The 16,062-nt window shown below is 33.8% G+C and overlaps 1 protein-coding gene across 2 annotated transcripts in view; it reads right to left on the bottom strand.

The window, feature by feature from the left end:
• PTPN12 (protein tyrosine phosphatase non-receptor type 12) overlaps positions 1 to 16,062 on the bottom strand; it is a 79,025-nt gene that overhangs the window by 1,166 nt on the left and 61,797 nt on the right. The window contains exons 13-17 of one of the 2 annotated variants that reach the window (XM_010984795.3): positions 8,074 to 9,053; positions 4,519 to 4,596; positions 3,574 to 3,641; positions 2,610 to 2,640; positions 234 to 341 (exon numbers count right to left, since the gene is read on the bottom strand). In XM_010984795.3, the coding sequence (XP_010983097.3) occupies positions 234 to 341; positions 2,610 to 2,640; positions 3,574 to 3,641; positions 4,519 to 4,596; positions 8,074 to 9,053 (1,265 nt within the window). The remainder of the gene's footprint in view (positions 1 to 233; positions 342 to 2,609; positions 2,641 to 3,573; positions 3,642 to 4,518; positions 4,597 to 8,073; positions 9,054 to 16,062) is intronic. The other variant, XM_064487652.1, reaches the window with a different exon arrangement.

Consider the following 16,062-nt stretch of genomic DNA (forward strand, 5'->3'; position numbering starts at 1 on the left):
GTATAAAACAGAATAAATTATTTTATTTACTTCAGAATTAATTCCAAGCGTTGCTGATGGTATAAGTTTTACTCTTGGCAAGTGTCATTTAAGAACCTGAATAAATCATAGCACAGAATTTGATAAACTTTGCCTTAAGGAAATCCTGGAATGATGACAAATAACTCTTATTTCGTTTTTGCCAGCATTAACTACATAATTATAGTTTTAAAATTATTTAGCAATCACATTACCAATCTCTGTGGCTTCTGTTGGACTTTCGGATATTTGATCTTTCCTGTTACTCAAAGCAGGTGGACATTCTGTACAAGTCTCTGTATAAATACCTCCTGCTGGATGATCTAAGTGCAAACCAAAACCACTGTTAATCACAATCATGTGTAGCATTATATGGAGAAGAATCTTCTAATGGTTTTAATGTGGGCAGTTAGTTAAAAGAGCAAGTTTTCTCTCTTGGGCATCATAATTTTGGAGGCCCAGATAAATATAAATGTAGGGGTAGTGTATACAGAAATCATGCTAGGGATTTTCATAGGCACTGAGAAATCTGTGGCAAGTACTTTCGCAGTGTGAAATTCTCCTTATGTTCTTAACTTTAACTGCAACTGAAATGCCCTTATGTGGAAATAAATGGCAAATAAGTTCATAGTTTATTAATGGACTTAATATTTGCGCCTAAAGGTAGTAATTCTTTTCTTTTGAAGTTTTAACATTGCTTAAATTTTAAATTACTTACTTAATTACTATTGCATAAGGAAATCAACTACCATGATTCAGTCATTCTTTCACAACCTTTATCACATCCCCTATACCCCTGTAAGGAACTTCTCTGGAAACTTGGAATACAAGTCAAGTAATAGATGATCCCTGCCTTCAGGTGCTTATAGTCTAGACAGGGGTCGGCAAACTTTTTCTGTAAAGGTCTAGAGAATACTTTTAGGCTCTGCAAGCCACATATGGTCTCTGTCACATATTCTTCACAGATTTTTGTTTCTTTGCTTTTATTTTTAAACAACTCTTTAAAAATGCAAAAACCATTTATTGAGTTCCAGGACAGAAGCAGAAAAGAAGCCAAGGGCAGTATCAGGCCTGCGGGATACAGTTTGCCAACCCCTGGTTTAGTAGGAGAGACAGACAAGTACCTTTACTGTTATAGTAGTGTGATAAGTTTTATAATAATGGGGGCAGGGAGGAGAGGGATGTAGATGAAACTAGTGGTGGTGAGGTATTCAGGGTTTAGTCTAAAAGCCTCAATTTTCTCACTGAAGTAAAAGGTCATCTACTGAAAGAGTTAGTGAGATTGATGATTTTAGAAAAAAATAGATTTTAAAAATTCAAGGAGAACAGTGTACAAACTAGAGCATGTAAGATAACTGAGCAATACTGAGGGCTCAACTGTGGTTGAATACCTAGAACTGTATGTTCAATCTGTAAAACCGAGCGATGTTCTTAGCAGTGTTCAGTAATCCTGAGGGGTAAAATGAAATGGTATGGGAATTGGGAGCAAGACTAGAATGATGGATGATGGTATCTAGATCAAATAGAGAAGAGAAACCAGAAGGGAGTTAACAGGTACTAAGAAAATAAAAGACCCAGGGATCTAGCCATAGCAGCAGTAATATAACATAATAATAATATTACCATTGCTGCCATTTCAGTGCCTACCATGTGCCATGCACTGTGTCTGATACTCTCTATATGATTTAATTTAATTAAATCTCTGGAACAATCCTTTAGTGTAGGTTACTTACTACTATTATCTCCACTTCACAGAGAAGAAAACTGAGGCACAGAAAGATTAGGTAACTTGCCCAAAGCCACATAGTAAGTAAAATGGCAAAAATGGGATTCCAACCCAGGTGGGCTTGACACTAAAGCTTCAGCTCTTTTCCTTACAGCATGCTGCCTCAGGAAAGTAGATAGAGTAGTAAGAGTTTATGAGATGAACGGAGCCCCATTAGGCAAAGATCCAGGAGAGAGCAGCTGAAGGAAAATGGAAGGTAAGGGCACAGATGACAGATAAATTGAGGGAACTGTATAGGCTAGGATGTTTGATGAGCTGCTTACATGGTCACTGATGTGTAAGAATTAATAATAGCTTGACCTATTTTTACTATGGTAATAAAAGTAATATGGCAGAAAAATTTTCTAACTTGGCATCATAACACTGGGTTGATCTAATATAACTTTACTGGCCTTCACAAATGTAAAAGTCCTAAAAGAAAGATTTCCAAAACAACTGATTTTTAGGGACCCAATTCAACCATCTAGGTTAATTTGGGGGCATTTATTTCAAATCATTGTCAAATCTAGACTCTAAATATTTTTAAAAACAACAGAAATAAAATGGATAAAAATATTTAAAAATAATTTCTTCCCCATCAGCCTGTTAACTACTGATACTAAATGCTATTATCTTCCTGATCAATAATAATATCTGGTATAATAATTAATTTGGAAAAATTATACTACATAATTCAAGTTCCAGAAGAGTTGTCCTACATATTTTCACATACAGAAATAATCAAATAAACAGCATACACCATGAGACTTTTTTATAGAAGTTAATCTATATAATCTGCAGCAAAAAGGAATACGATCCAACTTACCACATGTTTCACTTCCAGAGGTTGTCAAGCCCTATAAGGAAGACATTTAATAGCTATTACAATACATCCCTTTCATGTACAAATAATAGAAAATTTGATCTGTTGTAAGGATATATCCCAATAAATCAAAGTCTATCAAGATTCTCAGCATCAAAGGAAAAGAAAACAATGGTGTTTTCAATTAGGGTTAAAAATTTTCAATGTTATGGTGTTTTTACTGGGAGTAAAAGGACAGAAGAATTCCTTTTTCCTTCTGGATAAAAACTGAAAATTCAAGAGTTACTACACAAAGGAACACAATTGCATTTTGCCAGCCCTCTACCATACTCATCAAATTATGGTATCATTGCTTGTAAGACATAGTATCATTATTAGGTTACTAATACTTTATGTGCCAATTAAAGTGTATCACAATGCTTTTTAATCAATTTTAAGATATACCCCAATTTCAGAGTTAATAATGTGAGGGAGATAGGAAAAAACATTAATGTTGATGAAAAACTGTATTTCCCATGGTTAAAATAGTTACCTACCAAAATATTTCCTGAAAGTGAAAGAAAGCCTCATCTGAACAGAAAAACCAAACAGAAAGACAATATACCTAGTGTCATAATGAGAAGAACTAAGTCTAGGAAAGTACTATGACCCTGAAAATAATAACTCCTGTTCCATTCATACCTCCAAAATGATTTGGAACAAAGCATAATTTAAAAATCTCAAAAGCAGCTTGGGAAAATAACACTCTGCAGTGACGGTCATATGTAGATCATGATGCCCTTTAAAAATAGTTTAGATCTCATATTTTAATAGGCTTTCCATCTAAAATTGTAGCATAAGAAATGCTTATCAAAAATTATATTTAATAGTCTTAAGGTAACAGTTACTGTAACAATCAACTGTAAGATAAATTAACAAAAGAACAAAAATACTGAGCTATAGCTGTTCCAATTCCAAAAGGACTCACTTTAGGGTTTTTTTGTTCAGACTGTTCCTGATTTTGAAGTTCACTCCACTCAGATCTTACAGGTGTATCTGAGAAAAATGAAATCTTACAATTAAAATTAACGTCTTTAATTCTTGAAACCTTTTCATTTAAGTAATATACAAAAACAGATCCCATATAGACTTTTTGAAACTATCACTTCCATAAAAAAATTTTCTAGTTTTCTATTAAAGAAAATCCCTTTAAGTTTCCTTCCTTAAAATTATTCAATTCTCGGAGTTCACTATAAACACACTGTAATCTATAGATATGACAAGTTTAGACTCATTTATTTAGTATTAGTGAAATATATGGCTTCACTGTTTTTAACATTGTTAAAATCAGTTAAAATTAGTAAAATATTGGTAAAATGCAACTCAGATAAGACTAGTGAGCACTTCCTCTGAGCATGAGACACTGTAAATATACTAAAGCTGTTTCTGTACTCTTTTTTGGGACAGGAAGGAGGAGAAATACATTATTAATGTCCTAAAATATGATCACTTTCTCCCATTCTCACTGGTAACTCTTGTGACCGAAAGTGTCCATCAATTAACAGCACTGAGTGATGCCTGCCTTCAACCGAATTTAAATACTTACTTACCCAAACTGTCACCAAGTGAAGCAATTAATATCTTTTCATAAATAAGTGCTATTTTTAATGAATGAAAAGATAATAAATTGCATGCAGTTATAATTGCATTTCACTGAATTATAGGATTTAACATAAATGAAGCCATTAGCAAATAAAAAATACCATTTTAAAGTATTTTTTCAAGCAAGGAATTAAAAAGATTTGTCAATATCAACTCAAATCTGTTTTTGAATTTAATTATATAGCTCAGCAGCAACTAGATTAACATCAGCCATGTTTCTCAGAGTTTATTATTACAGTATGAAATATGTAAAATCAGAAGAGACACTCACTATGTTCACTTGCTAATACAAAAGATTCAGGAGTTCTTTCAGGTAGGGGAGGAGGTGAATCTTCATTAACATCCACATCTATATTAAAAACATGAAATTCAGACAAATTATGAACTTGTTAAAAAATATTAACTAATTACAAAATGAACTTATCTAAGCAAAATAAGAGCTTTCTTGATATTTGAAAAAATCATTGCCACAAATATATGAGAACCAGTTTTTAAAAATGCAAAAAATAAACAAGATATCTTTACCACTCCACTTGTAATAAAGAATTATGAAGCTTATTGAACCAAAAATGAACTCCATCACTGCTGCAGAGAGAAAATGACTCTCCCATGACTTTCCTGCAGGCATTAATCACACTGTCCTCTGAGTCGGAAAGCATCTTCAGCAGAGAAGCCAGCAGGGAAGTGCCTGCTCTTCTGGGCTTGCTGATGATGCTTGGAGTCCACAAAGGAAAGCTATGGCATTTGACTTAAGTGAGTGTTTCCCAAACTATAATCAACTGCTTAACTCCTTTTATGAGTATTGCCATACTGTGGACCATATGTCCTATTTTTAAAAATCCCACTCATTTTTAACTATATAGTTCAGTCATGTTGTAAACAATGACTACAATAACAAATTTAAAGTGCTAGTTATTTTTCAAATACATATAAAAATATAATCATTAAAATTTTTTGAATGTTCATTTATTGCCTAAAATCTTGTGAATAATGGCACATGATCGTACCTTGAGAATACTGACTGAAAGCTATATAAAAGCTTTTCACCAGTAAAAACAAATGCATTATCTTTTCCAAGAGCTAATTTAAGTAATCCTTAGTAGTCAGAGCCTTATTATGGCATAAAGTGAATGAGAGTACTAGATCCTCTGAAGTTTCACTGGAGGTAGAAAAAGAAAATACAAGGATACAGTTCTGTGTGTGGACCCTCAGGTTAGGGAGCGTGGGGCAAAGAAAGGAAGATGTGAGGATCCTATATTATTTTTTCTGGGTGTTGACAACTGTTCTCTTAAAAAAATGAACAATCTTGCCTTGATACTTTGCTGTTTTACCACATTTAATAGGCTTTGCATTAAAAAGAGATTGAAAATCAAGTAAAGCTGTTTCAATTTTCAACAAGCACTGCAATTTTCAACAAGCTTGAGCCAGGTATGATTGCTTTTGTCCCTCGTACATTTATTTAGTTGAAGACACAAGAAAATAAAGCTTCTAGGTCCTGCTGAGAGAAGACTTCAAGTCCAGTACTTTATATCTATATAAACTATCTTGAGTACTGGAACTCTCTCTTGTATATAAAGTTAAGCCACTAAAGAACTATCTACCTTATCTGGTAGTAACTAACAGTCTGAGCAATACTTCCCTTTGCCCTTTTGTTACTAACAGCTCACAGTGAAGAGATGGCAATTGGAAGAAAGGGATGCATAATCTTGGCATTGTCGTGCCATTTCATAATTAAATGAACAAATCAGGAAGGGCAGTCTTGCTTGTTTACATTAAGTATCAAATATCTCGTCTGCTATAACAATCCTCACTCTTAAAGACTTTATTTTCTAACTATGGCTTTTGCTCCTCAACTTCGTAGATCTTTGGGTTGCCTTTTCTAAAACTTCTGTTTTAGAGGTTACCTAGAGACTGCACACTTTTCACAGGCTTTTGTAAATCATACACTTTATGGAAGCCTCGTGTAGCCAAGTTTCAGAAATCTTTCAGGAGGCCTGAGTCAGTACTATAATCAGAATGCATAGCCAGGAATTTTTTTCAGGCAGTAGCCTATGTAAAAGGTAGTTTTAGGTATCAAAATTATTCCACAACAAATTCTAAAACAAACAAGCAAACAATACTCTAATCCTTGTGCCAGTGGTTCCTCTACAAGGTAAATAATTAATAACATTAAAAATAGGACTGCTTGTAGTTATGTTACAACACAGAACACTTACACAGGAAAATCTCTGTTAATACTGAACTCATTTAGCATAGTTAGGGTAGGGTGAAAAGAAATCAGAAATCACATTTACAGCTATCTTTGCTTCGAAATAAATATAAAATGGAGAGAACAGAAGTGAGCTGGTATATAGTAGGGTGCTTTCAACTATTAAGACTGCACAGTATGTGGTATTTTAAAGGATCCCTTTCTGTTATCACCAAGACTGGTCATGTGGCAGTACTTATAATGAGCATATCATATCATGAATCCTTCCTTGTCCTCACCAAATTCTATTTCTAGTAATGGTTTAAAAAATATATTTCCTAGATATAAAACATATGCCTGATATAGTAAAAAAGCCCAAAATGAAAATTTTTTATCTACACATTTTCTTGTATAATTACAACTTGACAGTTATTTTCAAACTCTGAAGTAGAGGAAGAAAAAAAAATTAACAATTTTAAATTATGCCAAACTGGTAATGTAGTATTTATTGTGGCAACCATTAACTTCTGAAGAGCCTTCAAATAAAACATAGAAGAATCAACAAAACAGAATCCTGTAAATTTTAAAAACTAGCTTAGACTGTCATCTACTCTACTAGATACATTCTCAAGGTAAAAAATAAATAAATAAAGTACGTGTGAGTTGAGCAAAATAAAGGTACCACAGTATGGGTGGTACTTAATGGGTCAGAAATAGAAAAAGTCATCTTTCAAGTTCAGTACTTATTTCGCCTGCATGTTATAAATACCAGCCTGTATGTGTCACTACCAAAGTTCACTGACAAATGAAAGACTACTGATAATCAATCTATCAGTAAATAGCTTTTGTGTTTATACATTTACTCTCAACTTTATAGTCTATTTGAGATGGTAGCCATGGTAATTTTTAGCAGATTATAAAGAGAAGTTTCAGAACCAATAACACATCTTGGGAAATGAGGGCATGCTTTATCCTGAAATGCTTAGATTGCTTAAAGAAGAGAGTCATTAATTAAATAGCATTAGCACTGAGAACTAGGTATGTAAATACCCCATTTACTACCAACTGAATTAAACTTCCCATATTCTGCTGAGTAGCTGCAATATTGCTTTTTGGCTAAACCTAGGGTTGAAAGGAGCTTTTTTTTTTACAAGCATTTGTGAAGAGAATTTTAAAAAGGTATTTTCTAGTTAAAAGAGCATAAAAAGGTAATGAAATAGATGTTTGTAATATATATATGGGTGAAATTAAATGGCCAGTCAAGCCACTTGACAACATTTGTGTCACTGTCACTTTAAGTAATTTTATCTTCCCTAAATTATTTCTAATTATTCAGTCATATAAATTTCTGACCCATATAAATACTAAGAGCTGTAAGATATAAGAAGAGAAAATTTTCAGTTACAACAATTGAAATATTTTGGAAACACAAAATCCAGTAATGCCATGTGGCCAAACTAAGTAAGTTAACAATAAAAGCTTACTTTAAAAAAAACAGTATCGATAATAATGAAATTTTGCCACAGGTTCTGCAGTAAAGTGTGGAATAAACCATAATGAATTAATATAGCTAAAGTGCTTAGAACAGTGACTGGCACATAGTAAAAATATTTAAGTGTTAGATACTATTATTATTACCTTTTTCAGCACCTGAATGTATTGTTCCTGCTATATCATGTCTAGCAATGGACATTGGTAATACTTTCCTTGTAGAAATGCTTTCAGTACTAGTGGCAGCAGAAACAGTGGCACTTGCTGTTGAAATATTGGTTTTATTCTTGGTCACAGCCTCATCAGAGTTCCTTTCATCCGAGTCCGAGTCGTCAGAGTGAAGAGGATTAGTAAAACTGAGGGGTGCTCTGAGTAGAGGGGAACTGTTATGATCCACAAGATCATGGGTTTCAACTTGTGCTGTGGGGCTTGGTGTTAAACTCACAGTTTTTGTTGTTTCACACTGGAGATCTGAGGATTTGCCTTCAGATGAATTGGGCATGTGTGGGGTATTTTCAGGTCCATGAAATGACCACGTTACTTGTCCTTTCTCATCAAGAGGCAAGCGGTCTGGCCTTGGAGGTGTGTCTGAATTCTTCTGTGCTTCTTCTGGTGGAATAACTGGGGCTATACTTGATTGTGTTGCACTGCAGTCCACACAAGAATTCTGAGAAATAACATCAACTTTTAGATCCCTTGAACTCAATTCCTGTGACTTGGAGATTTTATCAATTATACAAGGTGAAGCTGAAGCTGATTTAATTTTAATTGCATGTCCCCTATTCAAGAGCGTGTTCCCATCAAAACTTTTTGGTCCCTCTTGGAGAGGGACCTTCTTAATCTCAAAACTTAAATTTCGCTCCAATTTTTTATCTATCTGTTCAATAGTTGATTCATTTTTCCCTATTAGTTCTGATGATTTACTATAGTTTCTGTTGAGGTCTGTTGAATGTTGTTCTGATGACACCATGTGCAACACTGGCTTTGGATGGTATCTGTCATTGTCCTGCCACACTGTAGTGACTGTTGGAAAAGCTGAGGGGGGAGAAGGTGTCAAGATGGGTGGTACTGGGTGAGGTTCCGGAGGCTGCAGTATTTCTTCCTTAGCATCCCCTTCTACAAGGCAACTGAAAAACATTGAGGAAAGAGTATTGTAAGAAGGGTCATCCTTTTAAAAAAATAAGTTGATAGGGAACAGTTATGTAGCTAAGTCTATTATATTAAAAGTCAGTAAAGTCTGGTTATGAATAAAAATTAGCAAAACTAAGAAATTTAACGTTTAACAAGGTAGTAATACATGTACATTGTTTAAATAAGTCAATACAAGAATTTTAATAAAAACCCAACAGTCACCTCCCATAGCCATCCAGTTACCGAGACATCGAGTTTCAGCTTTTTAAAAACAGCTGCTTATAAGATTTATCTTTATATTTCAAAATGCATAAAACTGTTATTACCTGATCTTTCTACTTCATAATTCTCTACTTCCTTCCTACTATGTAAATGTCTTCTCCATCTTCCCAATACTTTTATATTATAATTTTTGGTTAGTGCAATCTTACGACTATAGTTATTACTCATACTGATGATACCATGATTTCCTATATTTTCTTATACAACTCTTGTTTTTCCCTAATAACTGCCCTGGGTTTCCTATGTATCATCAGTAATCCAGTCCTTCTTCAAACTTACCTGCAGATTTGTACACCTCCTCTCAATTGGTCAAGCATACCAGGTAACCATCAATACCACAGACATCCCTCTTAGAAACTTGAGCCTCCTGCTCCAGTGTGGACCACTGTCTCCTGAGGTCACCACAGAGCTGATATTCTCTCCTGTATCAGACTCTTCCTGTTTCCCAGGCCCCATCTTCCTTTTTCTAGATACATTCCTTTGATTTAGTGGGTTATATCTCCCCGTTGCTTAAGGACTATACAGAGGAAACAAATTTCTTGAGGCCTGTACATTTGAGTATTATAGTTTCAAGGTTATTGACTTTTGGAAAAAGTATATTAATTCTAGAGTATAGATAATTTTCCTTCAGAATTTTATAATTCTGATTCCTGTTCCTTTGAATACTGGCTGTTTTTTCTCTCTCTTGGACCTTTTAGGTTCTTTTTTATTCTTGATATTCTACAATCTCATTGTGTAACTTTTTTTAATCCAGTGTATTACAATTTTTTAATGCATTACATTGAGAACTTTCTATGAAAGCTAATTAAAGTTAATATTAGATACTTACTTCTTTGCTAATTTCTTCTTTTCCACTCTCCTTCCAGGCCGTATTAGCTTTAGATATAATAATTATTATTATGTGACGGACCTCCTATTTTGATTCTCTAATTTCTTTATCTTCTCTCCTATTTTCTCTATTTGTCCATTCTCTTGGGAGATTTCCTTGACTATCTTCCAGCCTTCTTTAATTAAAATTAAATTTTAAGTTTTAAAACTTATGCTATTATATTTTTAATTCCCAAGATCTTTTTATTTATTATGACCCAGTTCTTATTTCATGGTTGCAATATTTCCTACTTCCTGAGAAAAATGGACAGTTTTCCCCACCTCATCTTTTTTCTACTGTGTGTTGTCTCCATTTCCTCCGTGTTCCTTTTATTCCTGCTTATTTGGATCCGTCTTTCATGTTAGAGGCTTTGTCAAATGTCTGATAATTCCTGGTTCTGTTCATTTGTTAGGAATGGAACATTTTAAAAGACTGAAAGATGTGTACGTAATTGTCAGGGGGAGGGCTTGTGGCTCTGTGGTCATCTCACTGCTTGGTGACTGAATATAGCCCTTGCAATATCATTGGTGGGCCACAACCATCAATAAATAACTGTAGATTTCCTCTCTTGGGCTGGTTAGTTTTTCAAAAGAGGGATTCTGTCTCCCACCTTAAGTGGCTGCTAGTATCCTGGGAGCCAAACAAGGGCTGAGAACAAGGGAGCTGGAGGAATCAGCATGCAGATTCCTGCTTTCAGTAAGGCACTAACAACCCCACCATCAGTTGGACCTGATGTTCCAAATCCAGATACGTCCAGGTTCAACCACTCCAGAGTAAATCCCTCCTACTATGTATCCAGGCTTGGAAGAAGCTGTCAACTGCTTGCTCAATTCAACGGAAGGAATCTGGGGTTCTAAACATTCTTTATAGAGACATTCTAGGACTCTTCTGATCTTCAGTTCTATCCTATATACCAGTCTTAAGAGGGACCTCCAATTTCTGGGCCATTCTGGGGGTTCTTTGAATAGAATCATCTTGCTGCTTCTTGGCTTTACTCACCCACAGAAAAGCAAGTTTTAGCTTTTTCTGTTCTGTTAAGTCCCTTTTCATGGGTCAGTGTACTTTCCACTTTCCAAAATTTTGTCAAAATCTAATTTGCTGCCATTTCCTCTTCAATTTTCTGGCTTTTAAACTTTTTAATTTTTATATTCCTTCACTATAATTATAGGAAGTTTAGGGAGGGACCAGAATTAAATATATTTAAACTGCCTACCTAACCAACAGTCTTGTAAACTATTTTACTGCTTTTAGAAGCAGTAGTCTGTACATGATGTTGATATGTACATAGTAAATAAATTCTTGGCTACTCACATTTTAAAAATAGCTTTATGGAGGTATAGTTGATATACAAAAACCTGCACATATTTAATGTATACAATTTGATGAGTTCGAACATATACATATACTATCACCACAATCAAGGTAATAAACATTTCCATCACCTCCAAAAGTTTTCTCATGTCCCTTTGTGGTTCTTTTGGCTAGTCAAATTTGATTGATCATTACACTAACAGACTTTCCCCTTATCCTTCCTGAAGGTTTGTTGAAATAGGCTTAAAACACTTTTATAGCACTTTGATGTGCACAAAAATTATAAGCCCAGTCACAAAAAAAATATGCTACATACTGACTTTCCACTATAGTATTCAACATTCATATTTTCACTAGGTATTCTGATGGAAAAAAATTCCCCTGACTAAATATAATATGACTTGCGTCATTCTGATTGTAAATATTGTTCTTAATTTCATCTGTTCGGAGGAAGGCATTTTTCACTTCAAAAACAAAACACAACATTCAAGACCTACCACTTGCCAGGCATTACTACTAGAAGAAGACAGAACAATGAACACAATAGTTTGGGTCCCTAAGGAGTATAGAGTAATAGTGTAAAATAAGGCTAAAAAAGTAAGTTGGAACCATACTGTGACGGCCCAGATTTTTCACAGTAAGAAGTTTGGACTTTATAATATAGAAATTTTACATTTAATTTGTATGACCAGATCTTAAAATTAGTGGACTATAACTTTTGTTTCAAACTGATGTTTTATAGAAACTCAGAAAACTACTTTCCTTATAATAATTTAGGCTGGATTTTATGTAGGGTGGAAAGATTATGGCGGTGCAGGAAATGACAACCAAAATATTAGAACATAACATTTTTTTTTACCAAATTTTTTTTTTCAGGCAAGGGGTAGGTAATTAGGTTTATCTGTTTACCTACTTTTAGTGGAGGCACTGGGGATTGAACCCAGGACCTCATGCAGGCTAAGCACACACTCTACCACTGAGTTATATACCCTCCCACAAGAACATAATATTTTAAAAACAAAAAACCTTCACTACTATCCTTTCTTCTAGGGAGGTAATACCATATAATGAAAAAAGCAATGGACTAGAAGATAACAGATGTGTGTTCTTAGTTGAACTCTGCTAGCCAATGCAGGTCAGCACCTTTGGGAACAGTCTATATTGACATCCATGTGATCGAGATTACTATAAAAATTACTGGATTCTCTACATCACTAATCACTTTGACATTGACTATCTACAGAATGAACAGAGAATACATGATGATCTAAAAAAGGAAGATGAGAAAACATAGGAAATCAGAGAACTACAGTAAGCACGCTAAAATCTTCCCGTATTAATCTTAAAAAAATGCCAATTTGGAATGATTATTTAGAACTTGAAAATTTTAAGTGGTCAAATTAATCAATCTTGTCCTTTGTGATTTCCTTTATGTCTTCTATTATATCCCCTTCTACAAGTGTATCAAACATTAAATTATATTCTATGTTTCAATGATTTGACCTTTTATATTTAATTTATTTAAATATCTGAAGCTTACTTTGGTATTTGGTGTGATCCAAGGATCTAAATATATTTTCCCCCAAATGGTTAATAATATTAGAACATCACTTAATAAATAACCCTCTTCTTTTTTCCTACTTAGTATATGTTAGACTAATTCATTACAGGATCTATTCCTTAGCTGCTTTTTCAACTCCATCAACTGATATATTCTTATACCACTAACAGACTGTTTTAAATATAGCTTTATAATTTTAAAAGTGTTGCTCCTTGCTCATCATTACTTTCATCCTAAGTTTTCTTTGGTATTTTTGCCTCTTTATTCTCACAAATGAAATTTAACACTATATTGTCAGGTTCAGAAAAAATTCCTTTGGTCTTCTCATTTGAACTGCATCAAATTTAAAAAGAATTGGTATTTACATATCATTGAAAAATGGTAAATTACATTTAACTTTCCCAACTAAGAATACTTAATTTTTGTCATTAATACAAATGAATACATTTCTATCTAAGGTTCTGCTTTTTAAGGTTATTTCCAGATGTTTTATATTTTGAAGGGGATCTCTTTTTTAATCTTTTCTCTGCCAGATACAAAACTTGTCTCCTTCATGGCCTCTATAATGCCACTGTTTCCTGGTTTTCCTTTATCCCTTGGTTGCCTCTTACTTCTTCCTTTCTTCCTTCCTTCCTTCCTCCCTTTCTTTCTTCCTTCCTTCTTCTTTCCTTCCTTTCTTTCTTCCTCCCTTTCTCTCTCTCTCTCTTCCTTCCTTCCTTTCTTTTTCTTTCTTCCTCCCTTCCCCTCTCTGTCTCTGTCTCTCTCTTTCTTTTACAGCTTTCTTTTAGTTTGCTCTTCACAAATCTTGGTGCTTACCAGGGGTCACTCCTTGGTACTTCATGATACTGTACCCAACATGTGAAAGATTTATTCATGTCCAAGTTTTCTATATAAGCTATATAGAGAGTCCTCAGTAAACCTTTACCCCTAGCCTAGGTATCAAAATGTCTAAAACAGAACCACTTTCTGTCTTTCTCTCAATCCTATTCCAACTTAAATTTGTTTGAAGTGAGAGGCCTTAGGAGCATCAAGTGTACCGTCACTGTCTCTGAAATATTTATAAATAAAGAAAATTTACTAAGGTGTCCTTTTTTGTCTCCGTAGTAAATTTGTTGACTGTTTATAGAAATAACTAACAAAGTATACTTCCAGAATGCTGGTGTCAGTGAAAAAATACTGAGAGTTGTATTAGTTTAACGAAATACATATTAAAAATAGAAAATGAAATCTGCTATTCAAAATCTACAATGATTTCTTTAAGTATTTATAAACCAGAATCTTATGACTGACTCAATCTAATACAACAAACATGAGCCTTCCTCTCTAGTTACTTCTCCAGTAATTCCAAAGTACTTACTCTAAATAACTGATTAACTTGCTTACTGTCACCATAATGAAAAATATACTGTTTGATAAGATTTACTTTATATGAATCTTACACTCTTGTGATTTTATTTTCATTTAGCAAGGTATTCTTTGTGGAATATAATAAAATTCTGCCATTTGACTCTATTGCATGAATAAGTAAAAAGATAATCTAAGCTTGTAATATAAAATCACATACATATAAAAATTTGAGCACATAATCCCCAAATAAAATCCTGGCACATAAGCTGAATGAACATTTTTCTGTTAATACTCATTTGCTACTTCTTTAACAAGAGCCAAACTTTGGAAAAGGTATATGAGAAAGGTTTAAAATTCAGAACATTCTACTCTTTTTTTTTTTGATTCAAAATTAGGAAAAGGGTACCACTATTTGTTGTTGGAGGTAAATGACCATATAAATCACACACATCAGTGTACACTTTGAGAACCTCTACATTGGCTCAACCTCAAAAACCAATTTAAAAGATATTAGGGTAGCAAAAATGTTTCTTAATTTCCTTTAAGGTCATTATAGTTTCTGTTAGGACTCTACAGAACACATATGGGGGACAAAGAAATTAGAAGACTAACAGTTTATAGGTTTTAACTGGTTACCTTCCACAGTAAATACCAAAGTGGAAATCAAACAGGAAAGAACTACTGGGAAGTGTTAGCACCCAGTTAACACCCTGAGCATTTAGATGCTGAGACCTAGACCCTACATAGGCTTTCTGATCTTCCTTAGAGAAGTGTGCAAAAAGCCATGCCAGAGACTATAAAAGCTACTACATCTTGCCTTAGTTATTGAGGGAATTGTAGGTTTTTTTTCTTTTGTGTAGAGGGATGATCTCATTAAGGTGCAGCAACTCAATGCCAAGACACAACCATAGTCACCTTATCCAACTTTAGAGAACTGCTATCAGACTTCTAAAGGGAAAGAATTGATGAATACCTATATAATACCTACTCTGAGGGAAGGTCAATCTGTTTAGGCAGATCTATGTTCAAGACAAGACATAATATAAATCATTCTATAGTTTTATTATAGATCATCTACTGCGCCTCCTTTTAAAAATAATTCAATAACTCAATCTTAACATCATATTATAATGGGAAAACCAACATTTAATGAAAACGAAGTATATGCCAGGTCTTAAAAGTAGCATTTTCACATACTTTATTTTATTTAATCCTTAGGACAATACTTAAAGAAAAATAATCCCCTAAGGATCAAATAAGTTAAGTGAGTTACTCATGACTTTAGAGCTAATAGTGGCTGAAAAGGATTTGAAACTAAATCATTTTGACTCTATCTGTATTCTTTCCATACTACCATCTAACTGACTTAGCATCTACCCTGAAAGAAAAAGGAAGAAAGGGGGACAGGAATATACGTTGCTTTAACTATTAAAAATGAGCTTGGTATGAAAGTAAGAAAATGTAGAAGAAATAAACTCATCTTTACTAGTAATGTTATTAATCATCTTCACATAACTTCTTCAATATGTATACAATTTTTGACAATCATATTACATGTTCAGTCATTATGAGAAAATTGAAATCTTTAGAGTAGCTAAATTTTTAGCTGTACCACAGACCGAAAGATGAGCTATAG

Source organism: Camelus dromedarius, chromosome 7 (genome assembly GCF_036321535.1).
Source record: "Camelus dromedarius isolate mCamDro1 chromosome 7, mCamDro1.pat, whole genome shotgun sequence".
Lineage (NCBI taxonomy): Eukaryota > Metazoa > Chordata > Mammalia > Artiodactyla > Camelidae > Camelus > Camelus dromedarius.